The sequence below is a fragment of the Bos taurus genome, chromosome 9, assembly GCF_002263795.3.
Source record: "Bos taurus isolate L1 Dominette 01449 registration number 42190680 breed Hereford chromosome 9, ARS-UCD2.0, whole genome shotgun sequence".
Classification (NCBI taxonomy): Eukaryota; Metazoa; Chordata; class Mammalia; order Artiodactyla; family Bovidae; genus Bos; species Bos taurus.
The window spans coordinates 81,342,205-81,365,639 of NC_037336.1; the positions used below are offsets into that span (position 1 = coordinate 81,342,205).

Below are 23,435 nucleotides of genomic sequence, written 5' to 3' on the forward strand. Positions count from 1 at the left end.
ACTTTTGCTAGGTGCTAAAGAAAATATGACTCGGAATAGTCTGTTGTCTTAAGATGTTCCATAGAAAGATCTATGGTTGTAATTTTGATAAGACTTTGGCAACAAGCTTTGTATAATAAAAGCATCTTTTATGAGAACTGCTTCCTTTTATAGCAGAAGCTGCAGGGTTGATGGCTACTTCTAGTTCTGTAGTTGAATAGTGAAAGCATGTCAGATGTCCCACTGTGTGAATTTCTCTAATTTCCACGTTGGATTTAAGATGTGGGGATTATTGTTTCTTTAAAATAAACAATTCCCTTTGTAAGGCCTCATCAAGTGTACAGTTTATTTTCCTGCCCTTTAAATTTTTATGCTAAAATATCGTTTTATAATTAAATTCTTCCCCATGCCCTTATTATAATTTTATGCACCAAGCAAAATGATTACCTCCAATAGCACATTTTCATTATGATCCAATTATTTTGATTGCACAGGGATTTTATATTAGCCCATATATCCTCCAGCTTAAATACTTAGAAAATTTATACAGACATAACTAGAGTTATTAATCATATGGTCTAGTATATATGAGTTTGGAAGTAATTTCCTTTTTTTTTCCCCAGCATGATTCCCTATTTCGTGGCCCAATTTTTTGACATGCGTATATTGTAATTCTTATGACTTAAGTGAGTTTGCAGTCATTCAACTTTCCAAGATTATGTGACATCTTATGGGGCAGTGATATAGAATATTTACAATTGGGATTTTCAGTGAGTCCTGGGATATTTGCTCACCGTTTCACAGGGCTACATGTTGATACATGGGTATTCAACAAAATGCTTGCATTTTCAAAGATGCTTAATTTTCCACTTTAATCTTTCATGAGATCTGAAGTAAGACTTTAAAAATCATTATCTGTTGAAATAGCACATCATGATTTTTTGACATTATTGGCAGAGGAAGAGGAGACTGGATTGAGATGAGGGTAGAATGTGTAGCTCAGTCATGCTGTGTTCAAATTATTGTTGCAGGAAAAAAACCTCTTCCATTCTCAGTATGTTTGATCTTCTCTTCCTCTGCTCTTTTTGTTTTTTTTAATTTTTAAAAATTTATTTGGCTGTGCTGGGTTGCTGGGTCTTAGTTGCGGCATGTGGGATGTAGTTCTCTGACCAGGGCTTGAGCCCGGGAGCACTGCATTGGGAGCACAGACTCTTGGCCACTGGACCACCAGAGAAGTCCCTTCCTCTTCCCTCTTAAGCCTGGGCTTCAGGTTCCTCCTGTGGTCTCCTGGAGGACCTAGAGCTTCCTCCTTTCAGAGCATATTCCACAGAGTGGTAATTGTCTTCCTAGTCCTCTAGCCATCTCTGAGATTTTTGTCAGCAGGAAAATACACTTCAGCTTGGTTGTCTCCACAGAGGAATATAGTGAGTGCCAAATCCCTAGAAAGGTGCAATGAATGAATGAACAAGTCAGATTAAGGAAGCAACATGGTCACTGCCATAATCATTGCCTTTGACCAAATTGTCTCGCTTATGGTAGCAGTATCTCTGATATAAACCGTATAAATTGTAACTATGCAGTTGGTAAAACTAAAGAAATAACCACTGAACCATGAACTCAGTCCTAGATGGTTTTCTACACTATCGTAAATGAGTTCTGCATGCTAATGGCACTTTCTATTTTACTTTTCATAAGCAGTTTCTCCCTTGTTTGATAGTTGGAACACAAGCCGGCTGGGCCTGTTTCCTTCTAGTGACAGCAGGTTGCACTCGCCCACTGTGCCACGCCCCACTGTGGATTATCATAGGTAACTTTCACATCATAGGTAACTTTCACAACACCTCAATGGAACAGGTGATGTGTAGGTGCTGGGGAAATTGAAGCTGAAGGAGGTTAAGTAACGTGCCCAAGTGCACACACGAAACAGGTGAAGAGCTGGGGCTCAAAACCAGTCAGGCAGGCTGTAGAGCCTTCACCATCTCCCAATGCTGTCTTCTTTTATTTTGCTCAAGGAATTTGTCACCATGGGAAAATTTTTGTTTCTGTATTAGAATGCTTAGCCCATGATTACAGAGACATTGTATCCTCAAGTTACTTGGAGTGTAATAGGTGTTCAGTAAGTATGGAATTGATGATGAAAGGTCCATATAGTCAAAGCTATGGTTTTGCTAGTAGTCATGTATGGATGTGAGAGTGGACCATAAAAAAGGCTGAGTGCCAAAGAATTGATGCCTTCGAACTGTGGTACTGGAGAAGACTTTTGAAAGTGAAAGCTCTGTAGCTCAGATGATAAAGAATCTGCCTGCCATGCAGGAGACCCGGGTTCAATCCCTGGGCCAGGATGATCCCTTGGAGAAGGGAATGGTGGCAAGCTATACAGTCTGTGGGGTCGAAAGAGTCAGACATGACTGAGTGACTAACACTACTACTAGTGGAAAGCAAGCAGTTCAAACCAGTCAATTCCAAAGAAATCAACCCTGAATATTCACTGGAAGGACTCATGCTGAAGCTGAAGTTCCAATACTTTGTCCACCTGATGTGAACGGCCAACTCATTGGGAAAAGACCCTGATGCTGGGAAAGACTGAAGGCAAAAGGAGAACAGGGCCGCAGAGGGTGAGATGGTTGGATGGCATCACCAACTCAATGCACATGAGTTTTAGCAAACTCAAGGAGATGGTGATGGACAGGGAAGCGTGGCGTGCTGCTGTCCATGGGGTCATAGAGGCGAACATGACAGAGTGACTGAACAACAATAAGGGAACATTTCATGCAAAGATAGGCCCAATAAAGGACAGAAACAGTAAGGATCTAATGGAAGCAGAAGAGGTTAAGAAGAGGTGGTAAGAATACACAGAAGAACTGTACAAAAAAGGTTTTAATGATCTGGATAACCACAATGATGTGGTCACTCACCTAGAGCCAGACATCCTGGAGTGTGAAGTCAAGTGAGATTTAGGAAGCATTGCTATAAACAAAGCTAGTGGAGGTGATGAAATTCCAGCTGAGCTATTTCAAATCCTAAAAGATAAGGCTGTTAAAGTGCTGCCCTCAGTGTACCAGCAAATTTGAAAAACTCAACAGTAGCCACAGGATGGGAAAAGGTCAGTTTTCATTCCAAAGAAGGGAAATGCCAAGGAATGTTCAAACTACCGTACAATTGTGCTCATTTCACATGCTAGCAAGGTAATGCTCAAAATCCTTCAAGCTAGGCTTCAAAAGTATGTGAACCAAGAAATTCCAGATGTACAAACTGAATTTAGGAAAGGCAGAGGAACCAGAGATCAAATTGCCAACATCCATTGGATCATAGAAAAAGCAAGGGAATTGCAGAAAAACATCTGCTTCGTTGACTATGCTAAAGCCTTTGACTGTGTGAATCACACAAACTGTGGAAAATTCTCCAAGAGATGGAAATACCAGACCACCTTATCTGCCTCCTGAGAAACCTGTATGCAGGTTAATAAGAAACATTTAGAACCAGACATAGAACAACAGACTGGTTCCAAATTAAGAAAGGAGTACATCAAGGCTGTATATTGTCACACTGCTTACTTAACTTCTGTGCAGAGTACGAAATACCAGCCTGGATAAATCATAAGCTGGAATCAAGATTATTGGAAGAAATATCAACAACCTCAGATAATGCAGATGATACCTCTCTAATGGCAGAAAGTAAAGAAGAACCAAAGATTCTCTCAATAAGGGTGAATGAGGAGCATGAAAAAGCTGACTTAACCCTTACATGACATATATTGAGGAATAAAGCCACTTCCCACCCCCCCAAAAAAAAGGTGGCTTAAAACTCAACATTCAAAAAACTAAGATCATGACATCGAGTCCCATCACTTCATGGCAAATAGATGGAGAAAAAATGGAAACAGTGACAGATCTTATTATCTTGGGCTCCAAAATCATTGCAGATGATGACTGCAGCCATGAAATTAAAAGACACTTACTCCTTGGAAGAAAAGCTATGAAAAAGCTAGATACTGTATTAAAAAGCAGAGACATCACTTTGCCAACAAAGGTCTGTATAGTCAAAGCTATGGTTTTTCCAGTATATCTTATACAGATATGAGAGTTAGACCATAAAGAAGGCAAGTGCCGAAGAACTGATGCATTTGAATTGTGTGCTAGAGAAGACTCTTAAAGTCCCTTGGATAGCAAGGAGATCAAACCAGTCAATCCTAAAGGAAATCAATCCTGAATATTCACTGGAAGGACTGATGCTGAAGCTAAATCTCCAATAGTTTGGTCACCTAATGCAGAGCCAGCTCACTGGAAAAGACCCTAATGCTGGGAAAGATTGAGGGCAGGAGGAGAAGGGAGCAACAGAGAATGAGGTGGTTGAATGGCATCACTGATTCAGTGGATATAAATTTGAGCAAACTCAAGGAGACAGTGAAGGACAGGGAAGCCTGGCGTGCTGCAGTCCATGGGGTCACAAAAAGTTGAACATGATTTAGCAACTGAACAACAGCTGCCAAAGTGTGAAGTAAAAGTTAAGTGTTAACCATTTCTTTTATTTCAATTTCTTATATATTCAAATTATTTCATTTTATGAGTATTCATTTTAGGAAATGATCTATTGAAAAAGAAAACTCCCCAAACTGCTTAAAAAGATGCCTTCAAAAAAATCTTTAGCTTTGAACATATCACTACTTTAAATATCTATTTGTAGGGGTTTTGACTATACACTAAACCAAACTTCTATGCAGAGCTTAAGATGGTACTATCTCATATCCTTCTTGGAGAAGGCAATGGCACCCCACTCCAGCACTCTTGCCTGGAAAATCCCATGGACGGAGGAGCCTGGTAGGCTGCAGTCCATGGGGTCGCTAAGAGTTGGACACGACTGAGCGACTTCACTCACTTAACTTTTCTCATATCCTTCTAGGGAAGAGAGATAGTTATTATCCTACCTCTTGAATATCCACTTTGTCATCCCTTCAAAGTGCCTAAAAGAAAACAACACAACCCCCACCACCCCTCTTGCTGTGGAGGAAGAGACTCCAACCTGGCTTCAGAACGTGTGATCATCTCCCCGATCTGAGAAGACTGGGGATCTTTCGCACTTCTCCTTTCTCCCACTTTCTGTGTGTGCGCATGGTCAGTCGTTCAGTTGTGTCCAACTCTGCAACCCCATGGACTGTAGCCCGCCAGGCCCCTCTGTCCATGCGATTATCCTGGCAAGAATACTGGAGTGGGTTGTCATTTCCTTCTCCAGGTTTTCAGGAATCGAACCCGTGTCTCCTACATTGCGCGCAGATTCTTCACTACTGAGCCACCGGGGAAGCCCCTCCCACTATCTAGTAATTGCAGATTGGACTGACTGAGACGACCGGGTACAGCCCAGAGCCTCAGAGGATTCCACGCCCTAGCAGCTGCCAGAGAAGTTCTGACACTGGAAGCTGGAGTCCTAGCATCCCTTATCGCCTGTTTGTCTTTTGGAACCCTCACTGCTCCCTTTTCTTTACCCCCTTTCTGAGCATATTAATGTCTCTCCACTTAGGAATTCAGTAGGAAAATCTAGTTAGTGCTGAAGGAGTGTGATGTTGGTTTCAAATTCCACCCCCCTCCCCCAGTCGCTTGGGCTTTCCTGCTAGCTCAGTTGGTAAAGAATCCACCTGCGGGAGACCTGGGTTCGATCCCTGGGTTGGGAGGATCACCTGGAGAAGGGATAAGCTACCCACTCCAATATTCTGGCCTGGAGAATTCCATGGACTGTATAGTCCATGGAGTCGCAAAGAGTTGGACACAACTGAGTGACTCACTTTGTCAGTCATCACTGCCAAATTTCATCAGTACCACATATATAATTAATCTATTTTCTAAAAAAGCATAGCATGTAAACATTTTAAGGGAACACTTGTAACTGAAATAAGTACATAGGTAGAAAAATTTTCCTCCCCCTTGTCGTTTATCCGAGCCCTTTCATGTCTCCCCCTCTGGAACAGGCTGTCTCAAACCAGAGTTTTGTACCTCACTCTTTCACTTTGGAGCAGAGTTCATACTCTGTTTATTTCATTTCATATAGTCCTTCCCTTCCAGAATTGTTTTTGAAATGTTAATTGCCTTTTCATTGTTATCTTTACTTTCAGATTATATTCAGTGTCCATATTGTAAGAGGAGATTTAATGAAACTGCAGCCAGTCGACATATTAATTTCTGCAAGGATCAAGAGTCTCGCCGAGTCTTTGATCCAGCCCAGACAGCAGCCAGATTGGCATCCAGAGCACAGGTAAGTCTCTCACCCCAGGTGTTGGCTCCTGTGCCCTTGTCTGCCCAGGGAAAGCAGGTAGAATTTGCAAGGGAACCTAAATCACCTGTCCTGAGAACTGTAAGGATCAGGACAGCCAATCTTCATGGGACTTGGCTACTTTTGAGCAACACTTTCCAGCTAAACAGCACCGTTGGATGTTGTACAAAAAGTTCTCTACAGGGTCTGAAGGTTCTTAGGTTGAAGACTTAGCTATCTAAGTATTGTTTCTATACTGTTATGGTAAGACTCTAACCAATGGTGATTATCATCAGCTTTAACCACCCTCAATAGTATTTAGAACCTGAAGTGAAACTGGCATAAGTGGAGGAAACTGTCACAAGGAGCCTGTTCTACGGTTTGTGTTTGCTCCATGGAGAAGGGTCTGCAGCTTCAAAGCCACAGAATCATCAATGTAAAGTAAATAAATAAAACAGCTATTATAAATTGGAAAAGACCCTGATGCTGGGAAAGATTGAATGCAAGAAGACAATAGGAAACAGCAAACAGCTGGAAACAACTGGAAACAGCAAACAGCTCCATACACATCAAAGGTACTGGAGACATAGCTTACAGTATACTATGAAAACCATTAGTTTCATAAACATGTCTTAAATACCAAGAAAAGATTGTTATATTGTTCAGGCACTAAATCATGTGTGACTCTTTGCAGCTTCCATGGACTATAGCAGTCCAGGCTTCCTTGCCTTTCACTGTCTCCCAGAGTTTGCTCAAATTCATGTCCATTGAGTCAGGGATGCCATCCAACCATCTCATCCTCTGCCTTCCCCTTTCCTCCCACCTTCAATCTTTCCCAGCATCAGGGTCTTTTCCAACGAGTCAGCTCTTCACATCAGGTGGCCAAAGTATTGGAGCTTCAGCATCAGTCCTTCCAATGAATACTCAGGGTTGATTTCCTTTAGGGTTGATTGGTTTGATCTCCTTGCTGTCCAAGGGACTCTCAAGAATCTTCTGCAGCACCACAATTTGAAAGCATCAATTCCTCAGCACTCAGCCTTCTTTATGGTCCAACTCTCACATCTGTATATGACTACTGGAAAAGCCATAGCTTTGACTATACAGACCTTTGTTGGCAAAGTGATATCTCTGATTTTTAATATACTGTCTAGGTGTGTCATAGCTTTTCTTCCAAGGAGCAAGTGTCTTTTAATTTCCAAAGAATAACAAGGAGAAATAAGAAAGGCTTCTTAAATGGCTGCTATCAAAAAGTCTACAAACAATAAATGCTGAAGAGGGTGCGGAGAAAAGGGAACCCTCTTACACTGTTGGTGGGAATGCAAACTAGTACAGCCACTATGGAGAACAGTGTGGAGATTCCTTAAAAAACTGGAAATAGAGCTGCCATATGACCCAACAATCCCACTGCTGGGCATACACACCGAGGAAACCAGAACTGAAAGAGACACATGTACCCCAATGTTCATCGCAGCACTGTTTACGATAGCCAGGACATAGAAGCAACCTAGATGTTCATCAGCAAACGAGTAGATAAGAAAACTGTGGTACATATACACAATGGAATATTACTCAGCCATTAAAAAGAATACATTTGAATCAGTTCTAGTGAGGTGGATGAAACTGGAGCGTATTATACAGAGTGAAGTAAGTCAGAGAGAAAAACACCAATACAGTATATTAACACATTTATATGGAATTTAGAAAGATGGTAATGATGACCCTATATGTGAGACAGTTAAAGAGACACAGATGTAAAAAACAGACTTTTGGACTCTGTGGAAGAAGGTAAGGATGGGATGATTTGAGAGAATAGCATTGAAACATGTATATTACCATATGTGAAATAGATCGCCAGTCCAGGTTCGATGCATGAGACAGGGTGCTCGGGGCTGGTGCACTGGGATGACCCTGAGGGATGGGATGGGGAGGGAGGTGGGAGGAGGGTTCAGGATGGGGAAACATGTACACCCATGGCTGATTCATGTCAATGTATGGCAAAAACCACTACAATATTGTAAAGTAATTAGCCTCCAATTAAAATAAATTAATTAAAAAAATAGAAAGCCTTCTTAAGTGAATAGTGCAATGAAACAGAGGAAAACAATAGAATGGGAAAGAGTAGAGATCTCTTCAAGACAATTAGAGATACCAAAGAAAAGATTAAGTGGGTCTGAATACTTAACAGTAGAGGATTGTTTAGAAAGATTTCCATGATATCCAACATGTCATAGGAATGGGACCCTCTCTAACAATAGCACACCCTACAGACTATGGATTCTGACCTCCACATATACTAGACAGTTACTGAATATCTACGCTGTACCTGCTGCTGCATCAGGTACTGGCTGATCAAGGGTTTGTGATTCAGAGGAGGTGGCACCCTTGAAAGCAGTGCAGTAGGAAGATGTCGGAGAAGGCAATGGCACCCTACTCCAGTACTCTTGCCTGGAAAATCCCATGGATGGAAGAGCCTGGTAGGCTGTAGTCGGCATATTCAGGAGTATGGTGGAGGCAAAGGCCACTTGGGATTCATGGAAAGCTTCAAGGAGGAGCAAATACTTTCCCCAAAATATCAAATGAGTTTACTGGTCTACATTTGAAGTTGAAAAGGACATTATGCACTAAATGTCCAGCCCGTGACCTGAGGAGCCCACCATGTAGAGCTGAAGGACAGAGAGCCTGTGGGTGAGTGACAGGGGGTGGCACAGGCCAGGTGAGCATCAGAGTCAGGAGGGCTTTAACCCAAGTGGACTCAGAGAGGAGGAAAAGGGATTAAGTGGATAGATGCCTTAAATCTGAGGCCAACCAACATGAGGGCCTGGAAGCAGGAATTGAAAGTCCCCAGGAACCCCAGAAAGTCCTATCCATCTTTTCTTCTTGTCTCTTCTTCCTATTCCACTGCTGCTTCATTGTCTCTCTGCAGAACTTGGCCTTTCTGTCCAATTGTCCATCACTAGCCTCACACATCATTCTATATGCAATGTAGACTGGTTGCATAATGCAGACTTTAGTAACATGGAATTGATATCTTAGAAAGATCACCCTGGCAGTTAGTGTTCAAGATTAACTGGTGAGAGACCAGTTAGAGCTACGCCAACTGAAAAAGAAAATGAGGGCCCAGAGTCAGAGGGATGTGTGTGGGGGGTTTTTGTGTGGAGGGTGTGGATTTAAAAGAGAATTGTTGGAACTGAGAAGCTGATTGGAATATAAGGTAAAAGAGTATCAGGGTTGGCAAAGAGGCTTTTAGCTCCAGAGCAGATAACACCACACATCTAGATGAAAGAACCCAGAAGGCAGCAGTGGGGAGGTAGTCATTTTGGTAAGGAGCCTACGATAACTACAGTTGTAGAGATTCAGTCTTTACACGTGAAATAGCGTGGAAGCAGTGCAGTGTCAGAAGAACTTGGATTCTACAATCAGTAGTCAGGGTTTGACCTTCAGTTTTATAATATACTATCTGTAGGTTAGTTTGGACAAGTTCCTTGAATTCTTTGAGACTCACTTTAGCCTGTGTCTGGCTGAGCTGTTAGGGGGATCACAAGTAACAGCAGTACCACACAGACCCCCTACCTTTACCCTCTCAACACTGTCCCCGACCCCCCTTCCCCTCTCTGACGGTCCTCTCGAGTGGGGCAGGCACCACAGTTTTGGGGGAAATATGACTGCTTTGGACTTATAAGAGTGAAAATGTTAGCCGCTCAGTTGTGTCCAACTCTGTGACCCCATGGACGGTAGCCCACCAGGCTCCTCTGTCCATGGGATTCTCCAGGCAAGAATACTGGGGTGAGTTGCCATTCCCTTCTCCAATCCAGGGATCTTCTCAATCCAGGGATCGAACCTGGGTCTCCTGCGCTGCAGGCAGATTCTTTACCATCTGGACCACCTGAATTCAGCTTAATTTTGGGGGGGAAATAAAAGTACAACTCTACCTAGACTTTCTAAAGCAGTAAAGGGTGCATTCTGTTTCTTCGAATGCTTCTAAGCAGTCCACGAAGTGAGTCGGTGTTCATGGGGCCAAGGGGAGCAGAGGGGGAAGCAGCGGACGGAAGTGCTTTTTATTCCTGAAGAAGGCCAGCTGGCTGTCCTGAGCGTAACCAGCAACTTGGCCTGGTTCCTCTCCTTGTCTTCCAGAACGAAGTGGTGATTGGGAACACAGAAGAAAAATTGCTTGCTTTCTGAATTGCTTGCTTTCTGAGTAAACTCGCTGTGGAGTGTATCTGAACAGCAGTGCTGTTTCCCCCATGCCAGCTTCGCCACTCTGCTGCCTGCCTCATCGTGGAGCTTATTGAGAGGGAGAATAAAAAGGGAGGTGTTGTCTCAGTTTGGAAGGGCTGTTAACAGCACAGCTGAAATGTGTTTCTATTTTAAACATAATCAGCTTTAAAAAATGTGTTATACCCTTAACCAGAAGAGACCCGGATGGGTTCTCTGAAAATAGCTTTCTTTGTTTGCCTGGGGATGAGCTGCATGCCATCGCCTCGCAGCAGGCCCTGCCCAAGTGAGGATTCTCACTTGGAGGAACAGGTTATCTTTGTACCGGAGTTGCCATGGAAATGTGGAGGGATCTGTGGCAAGGTAAAAGGGAGGGCACAAAGGAACTCCCAAGGAACCTTTCGGTCCTTCTTCCGTGTTAATATGGCTCTTCTGCTACCGCCACTCAGTAGGGTGGGCAGTGGCGTGGGGATGTTGGAGTTCCATGTTTAAAACATTTGGTGCCTGCCAGTGCCTGTTTTTCTTCTCTGTGCATGTATTTAAAAACAAAATCATCTTCGAGTATAATGAAAAGCCCAAATGTTCCATAACTATCCTTATTGACATTAAGTGATTTCTTATGTCTCCACATAACTGATCGAACAGGATTAACACATCACCACTCCCCCAAAGGGCTTGATTGTGGAACAAAAGCCCCAAAACCCAGACATGGTTTTGAGCCCCAGCAGGAAGGACAGGAGCCAGGTTACTGAGGTGCAGGGTGTGTGGGTCCCCCTCCCCTGGGCGTCACAGGTCCTGGACATGACCACCCTGCTGCTGGTGCATGGGAGGCCACATTACCTCCTGTATGCTTCCCGAGCTGACAGAGCTCTTCCCTTCTCCTCCCCAATCCCCCACCTCCCCGCTGGTCTCCCTCTCCCTCTGTCTCCTTCTCCAGGGTAGAGCTCAAATGAGTCCAAAAAAGGAACTGACTGTAACCAGTGCTGTGGGAGCTCTGCTACAGAACAGGGCCCTGGAGGCCAGTGCAGCGCCAACCAGGCCAGGTGAGTTGGAATGAGCATCTCAACTATCGAATGACGGGGTCAGAGGAGACCACTGTTGGCTTCGGGATTTGCTGGCGGTCAGCAAAAACTATGACATCCAAAGTTGCTTTGGGATATAAAGATATGTGAGTTTGTTTGAGATTTAGAGCTTATTTGGCAGGAAAGGATATTTCCTAATTTACCAAGATTGTACAACTCTTGACAGTATACAAAATCAGATCTGATGACAATAGCTGGGGCTAGAACCGTTGTTCCCAGATCTGGTAAAATTAAGAAGAGATTAAGGATGGGAGATGGCAGTGTGTCAGGTTTTGTGTTGAAAATAAGGGAAGAAAATGAAATTGTGGTCTCAGAGGGATATCTGTATTTCCATGTTCATTACAGCATGTTTCAAATAGCCAAGATACAAAAACACCCTTCATGTTCATTGATGGATGCATGGATAAAGATGGGGTATATATGCACAATGGAGTATTATTCAGCAATAAAAAGAGAAGGCAATCCTTCCATTTTCAACTTCATGATAAACCTTGAGGTGAAATAAGTCAGAAGGAGGACAAATACTGTATGATCTCGGTTATGTGCGTGCTCAGTCATGTCCAATTCTTTGCCATCCCATGGACTGTAGCCCACTATGTCCTCTGTGGAATTTTTCAGGCAAGAATACTGGAGTGGGTTGCCATTCCCTTCCCCAGGGGATCTTCCTAACCCAGGGATCAAACCTGAATCTCTTGCATCTCCTATATTGGCAGGTGGACTCTTCACCAGTGCTCCACCTGGGAAGCCATATGTGGAACCTTAAAATGTTACACTCAAGTATAGAACAGCCCTTTGGACTCTGTGGGGAGGGGGGTGGCTTGGGAGAATGGCATTGAAACATGTATAATATCATATAAGAAATGAATTGCCAGTCCAGGTTCGATACAGGATGCTCGGGGCTGGTGCACTGGGATGACCCAGAGGGATGGTACGGGGAGGGAGGTGGGAAGGGGTGCAGGATGGGGAACACATGTACACCTGTGGCGGATTCATGTTGATGTATGGCAAAACCAATACAATATTGTAAAGTAATTAGCCTCCAATTAAAATTAAAAAAAAAAAAAAAAGAGTAGAATGGTGGTTGCCAGGGGTGGAGGATAGGGTGGGAGAAATGGGGAGATGTTGGTCAAAGGGTAAACTTCCAGTAATGAGATGAATGAGTTCGGGGAATCTAATGTTCAGCAGGGTGACTATAGTTAACAGTACTGTATTATCTACTTAAAAGTTGCTGAGAGGATAAATCTTAAATATTCTCACCACGCACACACACACACACACACACACACAATACTAACTATGTGAGGTGACGAATGTGTTAACCAAGCTTACGGTGGTAATCATTTTGCAATACATACATGTGATAAATCATCACATTGTACACCCTAAACTTGCACATTATATTCAGTTAGATCACAGTAAGGCTGGAAAGAAAAGGAAATGGGGAAGAATTTCCTTCCTAGAATGAAATAGTGTCTTCGAAGTAGGAAAAAGGAATGCCCACCATTTTAGTATTTACTATATGCTTGACCATTTCTCTTCATCTTCACAATAATCCTCCACATGTTTTAACCTGTGGAATGGGAACTGAGGCTCAGAGAGGGTGAGTTGTTTAAGACACACCACTGGTAGACGGCAGAGCTGGATTAGATATCTCCTGTGTTTACCTTCTTCACTGAGCTGTGTTGCTAGTAATGGACATTCTTCTTTATGGTCAGCATCACTATGAAGGCAATGAATGAAATCATGACCATATTGGCACCTCTGGTCAGGAGTCTTATTCTGAAGGTATTATCAGAACCAGAATAAGAAGTGCCAGTCTCATAGTCCATAAGGTAACAGCATCAGAAATCTTTATCATTAGTTTTTAAATTCCTCCTGAGTTGCTTATCATGGGAGAAAAACTGAGTTGATATTTTAAAAATTCATAGCCATCTAAGCTCAAACCACGAGTTGTTTTTTTTCTTCATTATCTGTAGAGACTTATCCATGAGGTAGGTTTTAGCTTTTACTAAGGAAAAAAATAATTCAAATCATTTATGTATTCTTTTGGTAAAACTTCCACTAACAAGCTTTTTTTTCTGAAGTAAAATGACTAGTGTCCTTGAGAAAAGACAATTTCTTTATATTATAGTTTCTTCTTATTTTTTCAAAGAATATATTATAATGCTTCCCTTTCAGTGAAAAACATCCTTTTGAGTTTGTTTGTCAAGAGGGCGTATTTCTTAATTCATTGGGATTAGACAACTCTGACAGTGTGCCAAATCAAATGCAAGTATAGCCTCAGAGTGTCGGACCTTCACTCCCCGGTTTAGTAAACCAGGAAAGAGACTGGGAATGAGGGAAGACAGGCCTAGTATTGAAAAGAGGAAAAGAGTTTCCTTCCTTGAACTCAATAGTTAGAGCAGAAGCAAGGTAAAGTGGAAAGGTCCTGAATCAGGGCAGCAGCCCTGTGTCCCAGTATGTGGCGATGAGCAGGACGATACACAGACACTGTTCTGATACACTAGGAAATACATGAGCAGGCCAGCAGACCTAAGCAGAATATATCATATTTGTTAACTCGTCAACAGTGGTTTGTAGATCACTGTGATGTTGTTAAGTAAAAGGAGAATCCAACATAGCCCACACTAGGTTCTGGGCCACCAGCTGACTGCACCGTCCACTGTCTCCTCTCCATCCGGCTCGAGCAGCCTCTCTTGCTCCTGCTCACTCCTGGCTCAGGGCCTTTGCACTGGCCGCCCCCTCTGCCAAAAACCAAAACATCCCTCAGTGATCTACCCTGCTGTCTCCCTCCCTCCCTCCAGCTCTTAGCAGAGTGTCTTCCCAGTGGGCCCCGCACCAACCCAACCTCTGTGTTTCAAAGTAATCAAACCCACTATAATTCTTTTTGTAGTTTCCCAGCAGTTACCATCATCTAATATATTCAGTACATCTTTATTTTCTTTCTGTCCCATCCACTATGCCAGAAAAGGGGATGTAAGCTTCAAGAAGGCAGGAATCTGTGTACTTGGTTTATTTTGTATTGTACTGCTCAGGTTCGATCCCAGGATTGGGAAGATTCCCTGGAGAAGGGCATGGTAACCCACTCCAGTATTCTTGCCTGGAGAATCTCATGGACAGAGGAGCCTGGCGGGCTATAATCCATGGGGTCGCAAAGAGTTAGACACGGCTAAAGTGACTTAGCCCACACACACCTCTGCTTGTTAGAATTGTTCGTGGCATTTATGAAATGCTCAGTAAATACTTCTTGAATGAAATATATTGGACAAAGTTGATATCTTGAGTCTATAATTTCTCACTTAAATTACTGAAATATGAATAGTCATGTTAATTAGCTTTAAGAGATAGCTTTTGCTTTTATTTCTGGTTCAAGATGCTTTTTCAATTTTAGATTCTGTTCTTACCTGTGGCCTCACCTGTTAACATTTAAAAATAAAATCACCAAGGTTAGTGTGCTTTTAAATTAGTCACATTTCATTTGAAGCCATTCTGGAGAGAAAGCAGAAGTATATTGAGGGGAAGTGAATTTTCAAAACTGTTTAAGGCTTGGAGAAAAGCCTGAGTACTTTTTACTAATGTAAATAGGCCCATGTATTTATCAGATTCTCATCTACTAGCCATTGTATTTGATCTGGTCAGTACTAATCTATTTGTAATAAGAGGATCTTTAAAAAACTGTTGGTGGTGGTCTAGCTATCTTTAGGTTGACAATCTGTCGTTTAGGCCACTTGATGTCACTTACCTTCCATGTAAATCCTATTATTGTCTTTCATCTAGCTGGTAGTTAGCCTTCTAAAACCCAGGCTTTCATTCTTTGACTCTCTTGAGTAAAATAAACATTTAGAATCTCCCATTTATAACCCTTTGTTTTAAATTCACAGTGAGGGAAGACGTGTGTTAGGCACAACCTGCAGTCAGTAATCATTATATCTAATGTTTAACAGTGGGATATAAAAGTCTTAAGGGATTACAAGAAAGAGATCTACTTTTCCCAGGAGATTTTATGGAGGAGGTAATGGTCAGAGAGAGAAAGTTTCATAGAGATGGAGGCTTTGGGGATGAGCTAGATTTTAACCAATGGAGAAAAGTTGGGAAGCAACAGAGATATGAAAATAAGAACACAACACATACTCTAGGGGGGAAAATGGTCCATTTGGCCAAAGCGTGGAGAAGAACTGGGATTAAAGTTAGAATGGAAGGCTGGCACTAGAGCAAGGAGGGCCGTAGATGCTCAGCAAGGTGTCCAGACTATGTGTGATTAATGCCGTTGCTGGTGTCACTGCCCTGGACACGTGTCTGAAAAGCTCTTATGATGACCTAGGAACTTTTTGGTTCTACAGACTAAGTTAGCCTGCCAAAATGTCTCTTGAGAAAGGGCATTTTTTAAGAAGTTGCCATGGAAGGAATTAATGCTTACTGTAGAAGATCTTAGAAAATGGAGAGAAGGTATGAAGAGAAAAAAAATCATCCATAATTCCACACCCTGACATGTCTACCGTTAATATTGATACCTCTTTTCACTTTCTCTCTTTATTCGCCGCCTCTTTTGTTTTCTTTTGATCTAAATTATGATCATAGTCCATGTACACATCCTGATTTTTTTTTCCCACAAACTTTGAACATTTCCCTATAGCAAAGAGTTTCTTTAAAAACATAATATCATATGTTTTCAAAGATACATATGATATCACAAAAAGACAATATAATTTGTCTATTTTCCTGATGTTGAATAGGTAGGTTGTCTCTGCTTTTTTGCTGTACCGAATATTTCCCTTCTTCATGGACAGTAGCCCATGCTTAATTGTATGCTCTTCTAAGCTCTTCAAATATGAATCTTCATTAATCCTTGTTTAATCCTCACAGTAACACAGAGACATACTATTCATAGCCCGGGTTTGCAGGTGAGGAAAGCACAGGTAAGGGAAGCAACTTGCATAAGGAGTTTGTAATAGAAAATGGTAGAGCCAAGCAAATCTTCATCTGCTTTGGGAAAACTGGGTCAAAAAACATTAAGGAGATAATTATATAAATATATATTATTTAGTACATATTATATACTAGTATCTCACAATTGAGCGGACCGTAAAGAAGGCAGAATGTCAAAGAATTGATGCTTTTGAACTGTGGTACTGGAGAAGACTCTTGAAAGTCCCTTGGACAGCACAGAACTCAAACCAGTCAGTTTTAAGGGAAATCAAAACTGAATACTCATTGGAAGGACTGATGCTGAAGCTCCAGTATTTGCGTCATCTGATGTGAACACCTGACTCATTGGAAGAGTCCCTGATGTGGGGGAAGATTGAGGGCAGAAGGAGAAAAGGGAATCAGAGGATGAGATGGCTGGATGGCATCACCAATGCAGTGGGCATAAACTTGCACAAACTTCAGGAGATGGTGAGGGACAGGGAGGCCTGGTATGCTGCAGTCCATGGGGGTCGCAAAGAGTTGGACACGACTGGGCGACTGAACAACATATACTAGTATATATATTAGGCTTCCCTGGTGGCACAGATGGTAAAGAATCTGCCTGCAATGCAGGAGACCCAGGTTCAATCCCTGAGTTGAGAAGATCCCCTGGAGAAATATGTATATTACTTAGTAGATGTATGTTTAGTAAATTACTTAGAAAAAGATATGGCTCTTCTTTCTCACAAAGATTCTAATGTTCAGATGAGAACTGAGTTTATAACCTAGTCAGCAAATATCTACATGGCTATTTCTCAAGGGATTTGATATATAGATTTATAGGGAAGATACCTCTGGGCAGCAACTTCTCCAGCACCTTTATACAGAGAGACTATGGCCACTGTGAGCTGTAGTTCTGGTCTCTGCTTTGGTTTCTGGAGCCAGTGGATTTGATCAAGTTAAGCATCCTGCCTGCACTAGCCTCCCCTTCTTGTGCTTGCGTGCTCAGTTGCTCAGTCATGTTCTACTCTTTGTGACCCCATGGACTGTTGCATGCCAGGCTCTGCTGTCCATGGGATTTTTCAGGCAAGAATATTCCCCTCCTTACCTAATTGTGTAGCAAATGTAATGAGTATTGAAGGGTCAGTTACTGATTCCTTGGAAAAAACAAAGCTTGTAAATCTTCGGGTAATATGATCACTGAGTTCTATCCTGTGTCCTTTGATATTGATTCGCAGTTTCCTGGGGTGGTTTGGTCATTCTTCCTTTGTAAAACACTGATTAGAAAAGAGGCCTCTAGGACAGAGAGTACTATTCTTCCTTCTTTTTTAATGATTTCTCTGAGAATCCTGTTCCATCCCATGTGGTCCAGCACAAACTGTGGCGTGTTATGCCCATAGATTCCTATGTCTCCATTCCTAGCGGTGCTGCTGAACACAGAGGAAGAGTCCTGTTTGGGAAATGAGTCCATCAGTGTGTAAATAACCGCTGGGAGGGAAGGCCTTTCATGCTTCCATGAGGTTTATCAAACCCTTTCTAGCATGAGAGCAAGCAAAGAATTTTGTGAAGATATGGAACATTCTCTGGGTACATTTTGAAAGCTGGGGCCAGAGTGGGATCAGGTGTTGAGGGTCAATTTGTATAAATGGGGGGTGGTCATTGAGGTGGTGGGCCAACGGGCCCATCCATGGTTAAGTGAAGGCTTAAGGGTAGAAGACAGAGGGCTTCTAACACAGATTCTGTTTTCCTTATTATCTGGCCCAGGATAGGGATTGAGAACTTGTCTATAGCTCCGAAACAAAAAGGAAGAATAGAGACTTTTGAGTCCAGTGGGAGAATTTCATAATCATACTTTTTTTCTGTTGTTGCTAATGTTTGCTTTTACATAATAACAAATCTGTTTATGTCTGCAAAGGATCAGCAGTGGACCCTGCTTCTGGAGCAAAACTCAGACAAGGATTTGCTAAATCTTCTAAAAAAGATTAACTCCTAGAGGCCAGGTAAGGAAAAAAAAAATTTAACTTCTACGTGTTGCCAATCGTCTAAATGGGCAAGACAGTTAATGAGCCTTTAAGAGAATGAATCCATAGCAGGCCAAAGAGGAATTTGGGCAAATCCTGATTTGGGTTACTAAAATGTATGCTCTTGAAACTTACTCTTTTGTTAAACATATAGTTTGAAATGATGTTCAGTTTTTGCTTCTCGGATTTGACAGGAAGCAGGAATTCATTTTGTTTCTTGGATTTAACAGGAAAGGGAAATGATTCTTCATTTTGACCAGGAAGGTTACTGCCCTCTCCCTTTTTCTAAACAAAGACAGGTCCCTGAGATTGACACTGAATAGTCACTGTATAGACACTGCTATGAAGCTGGAGAATTCTTGATATTGTGAATTGTTAAAAACAATGAACAATTAAAAGAGGCCTGTATTACTTAACATTCTCAATGTGGGAACAACAAAGCTCCAAAGTAAGTGCCTTCTCTTTCTGCTTTCAGCCTGGTTCCCTCACCGTCCTCGACCATCCCGTACCCAGGAACTCCACCTAAGGTGAGGGAACCGGAGGCATCTGTTTACACGCCTGCGATTTCTTTGGAGACAGCATGTAGAACAAGTAAAAACTATGTTCAAATTTTCTTATCTACTCCCTTCAAATTTTACCCCTCAAGTCATTAAACAATGCATCAACCTGTATGATAGTGCTTGATTTAAAGACTCACTTGAAGCTTTTTTTCCCCTGTGCTATACAGTAGGTTCTGATTAGTTATCTGTTTTATACATACATGCTTAGTGGCTCAGTCATGTCTGACCCTTTGGACTGTAGCCTGCCAGACTCCTCCGTCCATGGGATTCTCCAGGCAAGAAGGGGTTGCCGTTTCCTCTTCTAGGGGATCTTCCTGACCCAGGGATTGAGCCTGCATCTCCTGTGTCTCCTGTATTGCAGGTGGAGTCTTTACCAGCTGAGCCATCGGGGAAGCCTATTTTATGCGCAGTAGTATATATATGTCGATCCCAATCTCCCAGTTCATCCCATCCCACCATTCCCCTTCCTCTGCTTGGTGTCCATACATTTGTTCTGTATATCTGTGTCCCTATTTCCGCTTTGCAAATAGGTTCATCTGTACTATTTTTCTAGATTCCATATATATGTGTTAAGCTTTTTTTTAAGTGGACACTTTTTAGTCTTTTTAAAGAAAATGTTGCTTTGATACTAGAAACTTTTGGTGAAACAGTCTTTATTACTTCCTAGGAAAATCTTGTTTTTACCTAGTTTATTCTACATAATAGGCATGAAATCTCAGATAAACTTTGATGTTTGCTTCTAATGAACATTAAACTGTCATTAGTAGCTACTCCTGTTTTAAATGTCCATCTGTATGCCGTGTAGAATTGCCTCAAATACACCAGTGTTCTGGGGGAACACTACAGTGAAAGCAACAGGTTACAACCTTCCCATCCTGTAGAAAGGATCCTCTAAGTGCACTCAGGCCATCTAGTTACCGTGGCCAACTTGGAAGTCAGCTGTTCTTTACACTTTCAGTTCATGTAGCTCTGTTGGGAGGTGGTGTCTCAACTATTTTTTTCTCTTGATCTTCCTAAGGGTTGGTACACTTTTTTCCTAGAGTTATTTATACTTAATTCATGCCTTTTAATCAGGGAATTTTATTAAGGTCAGGGAACTTTATTTAGGAATAAGCCATTTTTTCTAAATAAGAGTACCAGTCTCCAGGTACAGCAAACACATCTGAAAGTATTACAGGCTGTATTTTGGGGACCAGTTGCTATGTTTTATGCTCAGGTGAATCAGGTATATGTTCTGGAACTGACTGAAGACATGTAAAAGTGTTTGTGGAAGCTTCTATAAATGGAAAATGGAAGCTTTAGCCAGGGTGAGCTGGCTCTCTGTCCCTCTCCACTTGCTCTGAGAGGCTGCCTTCCCTCAGCTAGAGTTAAGAGTGGACATGGGAGCTTAGACCCAGAGTCGTGGAGTCCTACTGACCAGGTAACCTGTGTTCTGTTGTATCATTTCTTTTATGGTCACCAGCTCACTCCTAAGGACTGTGTTGAACCATGGTTTCTCATATTGGGCTAATATGCTGCTTTAATGGGACAAACGAACTCAAGGTTCCCCTTTCTCTACTCACCCCCACCCTATTTAGAGGTCAAACAAGCAAAAAAGTATTATGGGCCATAATACTTTTTGAAGACATCCCAATAAGAAATAATTTATAATTTGTACTGGAAACTAATGGTAAACACCACTGTAAAACTGGATCATGGTAGCCCAGTATAGATGAAACTTCAGAAGCTAGTATTCTGACCTACACATCAGAAATAAATTACACAGCATTCTGGAAGAATTCACAATGTCATACAGTAAGTTTAGAAATAAGTTCTTTGGTCTGTGAATTTAATGAAGCATACAAGCTTCAACCTTCAACAAAATTATTGTTTTAAAAAGATAGTTTCTAACCGATCCTGAATAGAGGTCAGAATAGTTGTTTCTGTTGGGGTTGTGATGACCAGGGGGGAGCATGACGGAGCAGGCCGAGGAGCTGGAAGTGTTTTCCATCTGTGTGGAGAATGGGGAGTGTGGCTGTATATAAAAATGACTCAAGTCATTTGCTGAATTTGTACTTTATTTATTATATGTAAGATATATCTTCATATTGAAAGCCTCTAAACACAAAAGACAGAGGAGCTTTAAAAAAAGAAGGTTAGGTTTTACAGTTTAAAAACTCATTAAGATACCAAATTCCAGAGATAGATTATAGTTACATTGTAAAATGCTATATGTTTTGAATATAATATTGACTTAAATGATGAATTTTAAAATGCATTTACTTATTGGTGATTAAAAATACTTAAGCAGAGTAGTATTTTAAGCCAGACAGAGCAGAGCAAAAGAAATTCTTGCTTGATAGATAGATATATATATATACTTTAAAATTCCAGTAATATTCTTAAATTCCTGTTAAAAATATAATCAGTATTAAAGTCAGTAAAATGCTTATTTTGACTGACGCCTGGATTATTTTACCACTTAACCTGGTTACACAGTGATTTTTTTTTTTTTTTCTGTCAGATATAACTGACAGTTTAATCTTTAAGATAAATGAAGTGATAACTCACATTGTAGCATCCTGTGGAAAATATTCAAACTACATTTAAAATGCTTTAAAATGAAGACGTCTATTATTCCACAAGAAATTGTTTCTGTAAAACTACAGGTTGGCTATGGCAATAGTAACTAAACTACATCCAACCCTGAAGGTAGAAAAATCCCTGAAAAGAAATACACAGCCTGGTGATAATATGCGATATAAAGATTACTTTCTTATGTTAAAAATCCTCCCATTTTGGAAAAATCCAAACCTTCCACAGTTCCCTTACTAGGCAGTGCCACATAAAGTTACTTAGCTAACATTATTATGAGCATGGCTTACGATTAAGTTGATAAACACCACTATATAGCTACATCAATATATAGCAGCCCTCTTATGGATGTCGGTTATGATAATAGTTGCAGTTCCATTGAAGAATACTTGCTTATTAAATTTGGTACAAAGCATGAACACTCAGGACAGATTGGCACAATACATGCAGTTCAAGAACTCTCTTCTCTCAAGCCAGTCATCACTGAATAAGCCATATTCCAGTCCTGCTTCCTAAATCTTTCCTTGTATTATCATAGCTGATGTTTAAAATGCTTCTCAAAATATCTTTCAGAGTAAGAAAAGTATGCTTAAAAAAAAACAAAAACCATTCATCTGAATGCATGGTGGAAATGAGGCAGGATAGCCGAACCAGTGCCAGCTGGGAAAACGTGGGGGATGGGTGGCAGGGGGAGCTGGCCCAGGCTCATAGTGCTCATGGCTAGTGAGGGGTCTTGGGGCTGCTGCCCCAGACAGCCCAGCCTATGCGGCAGAGATTCCCCAGCCCCCAGGGCAAGACCACTACTCCCAAAGGCATTCTGGGTAGCAGGAGGCAGCTGCCAGAAGCCCAACAGAGGGGAGAGGTCCAGAGAGGCAGGTAATATGTTCACAGCATCTGCAGCTAGCTCTTTGGGCAGGTTTACTTTACCTGCACCTCCCTTAGCCAGGTCAAAGCCTGCATTGAGCTTGTGAGGTGACTGAGGCTCTTGCAGAGGCAAGTCCTCAAGCAAATTGGCACTGCAAAATCCTTTAGTATCTGTTTTGAGGGGCAGGCCTGCCAGTGGGGCATATGAGGTAGAACCAGCGCTGTACTTGTGATTCTGGAGGGGTGCCGGGGGAGAGCTGGGGGTGGCCATGGGGTGGAGGGGAGCCAGGAGCTCTGACAGCACTGATATAGGCTGGGGGGCCTGCTCCAAGGCATTGAGGGTGTGTACCTCAGCTGGCAGGCTACCTGCAAGCCCATTCTGTGTAGGGGCCCCTATCGGAAAAGGAGACAGTGGGGCAGCCTTCAGTTGGAACTGGGGAGAGAGAGCGTGGAGAGTATTCAGAAGGTCTCCAGCCTGCAGGCTCTCCTTCATCAGCTCCTGTGGGTGGGTCTTCTTGGTGTGACGAGTGAGGTGGTCTTTGCGCCCGAATCTCTGGGCACAGAACTGACACAGGAAGTCCTTGCAGCCTGTGTGGACCACCAGGTGGCGCCGCACATCCTTCCGGGTGTAGAAGCATCTGTCGCAGTGGTCGCACTGGTGCTTCTTCTCCTTGGTTCCAGTCGAGGGCTTCTCTTCGGCATGGGCTTTGAGGTGGTCGAGCAGCACCTCAGTGCTCCCCAGCTCCAGGGCACAGACCCCACAGGTGAGGTCGCCACTGCTGGCCGCGTGGAGGGCCAGGTGCCTCTTGTAGCCCAGCATGGTGTGGTACTTCTTCCCACACTCCTCGCACCCAAAAGCCATTTTGTTGGGGTCGTGCGTTTGGAGGTGGTTCTTCAGGTGGTCTTTCCGGTTGAAAGTCTTCTCACAGTAAGCACACCGGTGAGATTTCTGGGGTGAATGTGTAGCCATATGCCTAGGGACAGATGGAAAAAATGCA

General features: G+C 42.3%; 2 protein-coding genes across 19 annotated transcripts in view; one reads left to right on the top strand and one right to left on the bottom strand.

Annotated features, from left to right (window-relative positions):
• ZC2HC1B (zinc finger C2HC-type containing 1B) overlaps positions 1 to 23,435 on the top strand; it is a 53,209-nt gene that overhangs the window by 25,549 nt on the left and 4,225 nt on the right. For 2 of the 8 annotated variants that reach the window (XR_003036261.2, XR_003036262.2), the window contains exons 5-8: positions 6,083 to 6,222; positions 11,369 to 11,474; positions 18,334 to 18,418; positions 18,915 to 18,966. Coding sequence is in view for 5 of the 8 variants with exons in the window: in XM_005211017.5 (XP_005211074.1) it covers positions 6,083 to 6,222; positions 11,369 to 11,474; positions 18,334 to 18,404 (317 nt within the window). In the remaining 3 variants the exon portion in view is untranslated. The other 6 variants (XM_005211017.5, XM_059889849.1, XR_003036260.2 and 3 more) reach the window with 5 other exon arrangements.
• PLAGL1 (PLAG1 like zinc finger 1) overlaps positions 21,039 to 23,435 on the bottom strand; it is a 56,331-nt gene continuing 53,934 nt past the window's right edge. For all 11 annotated transcript variants that reach the window (XM_015472892.3, XM_005211012.5, XM_010808656.4 and 8 more), the window contains 1 exon segment: positions 21,039 to 23,411. In XM_015472892.3, coding sequence (XP_015328378.1) covers positions 22,184 to 23,411 — 1,228 coding nt within the window. In that variant the 3' untranslated portion in view covers positions 21,039 to 22,183.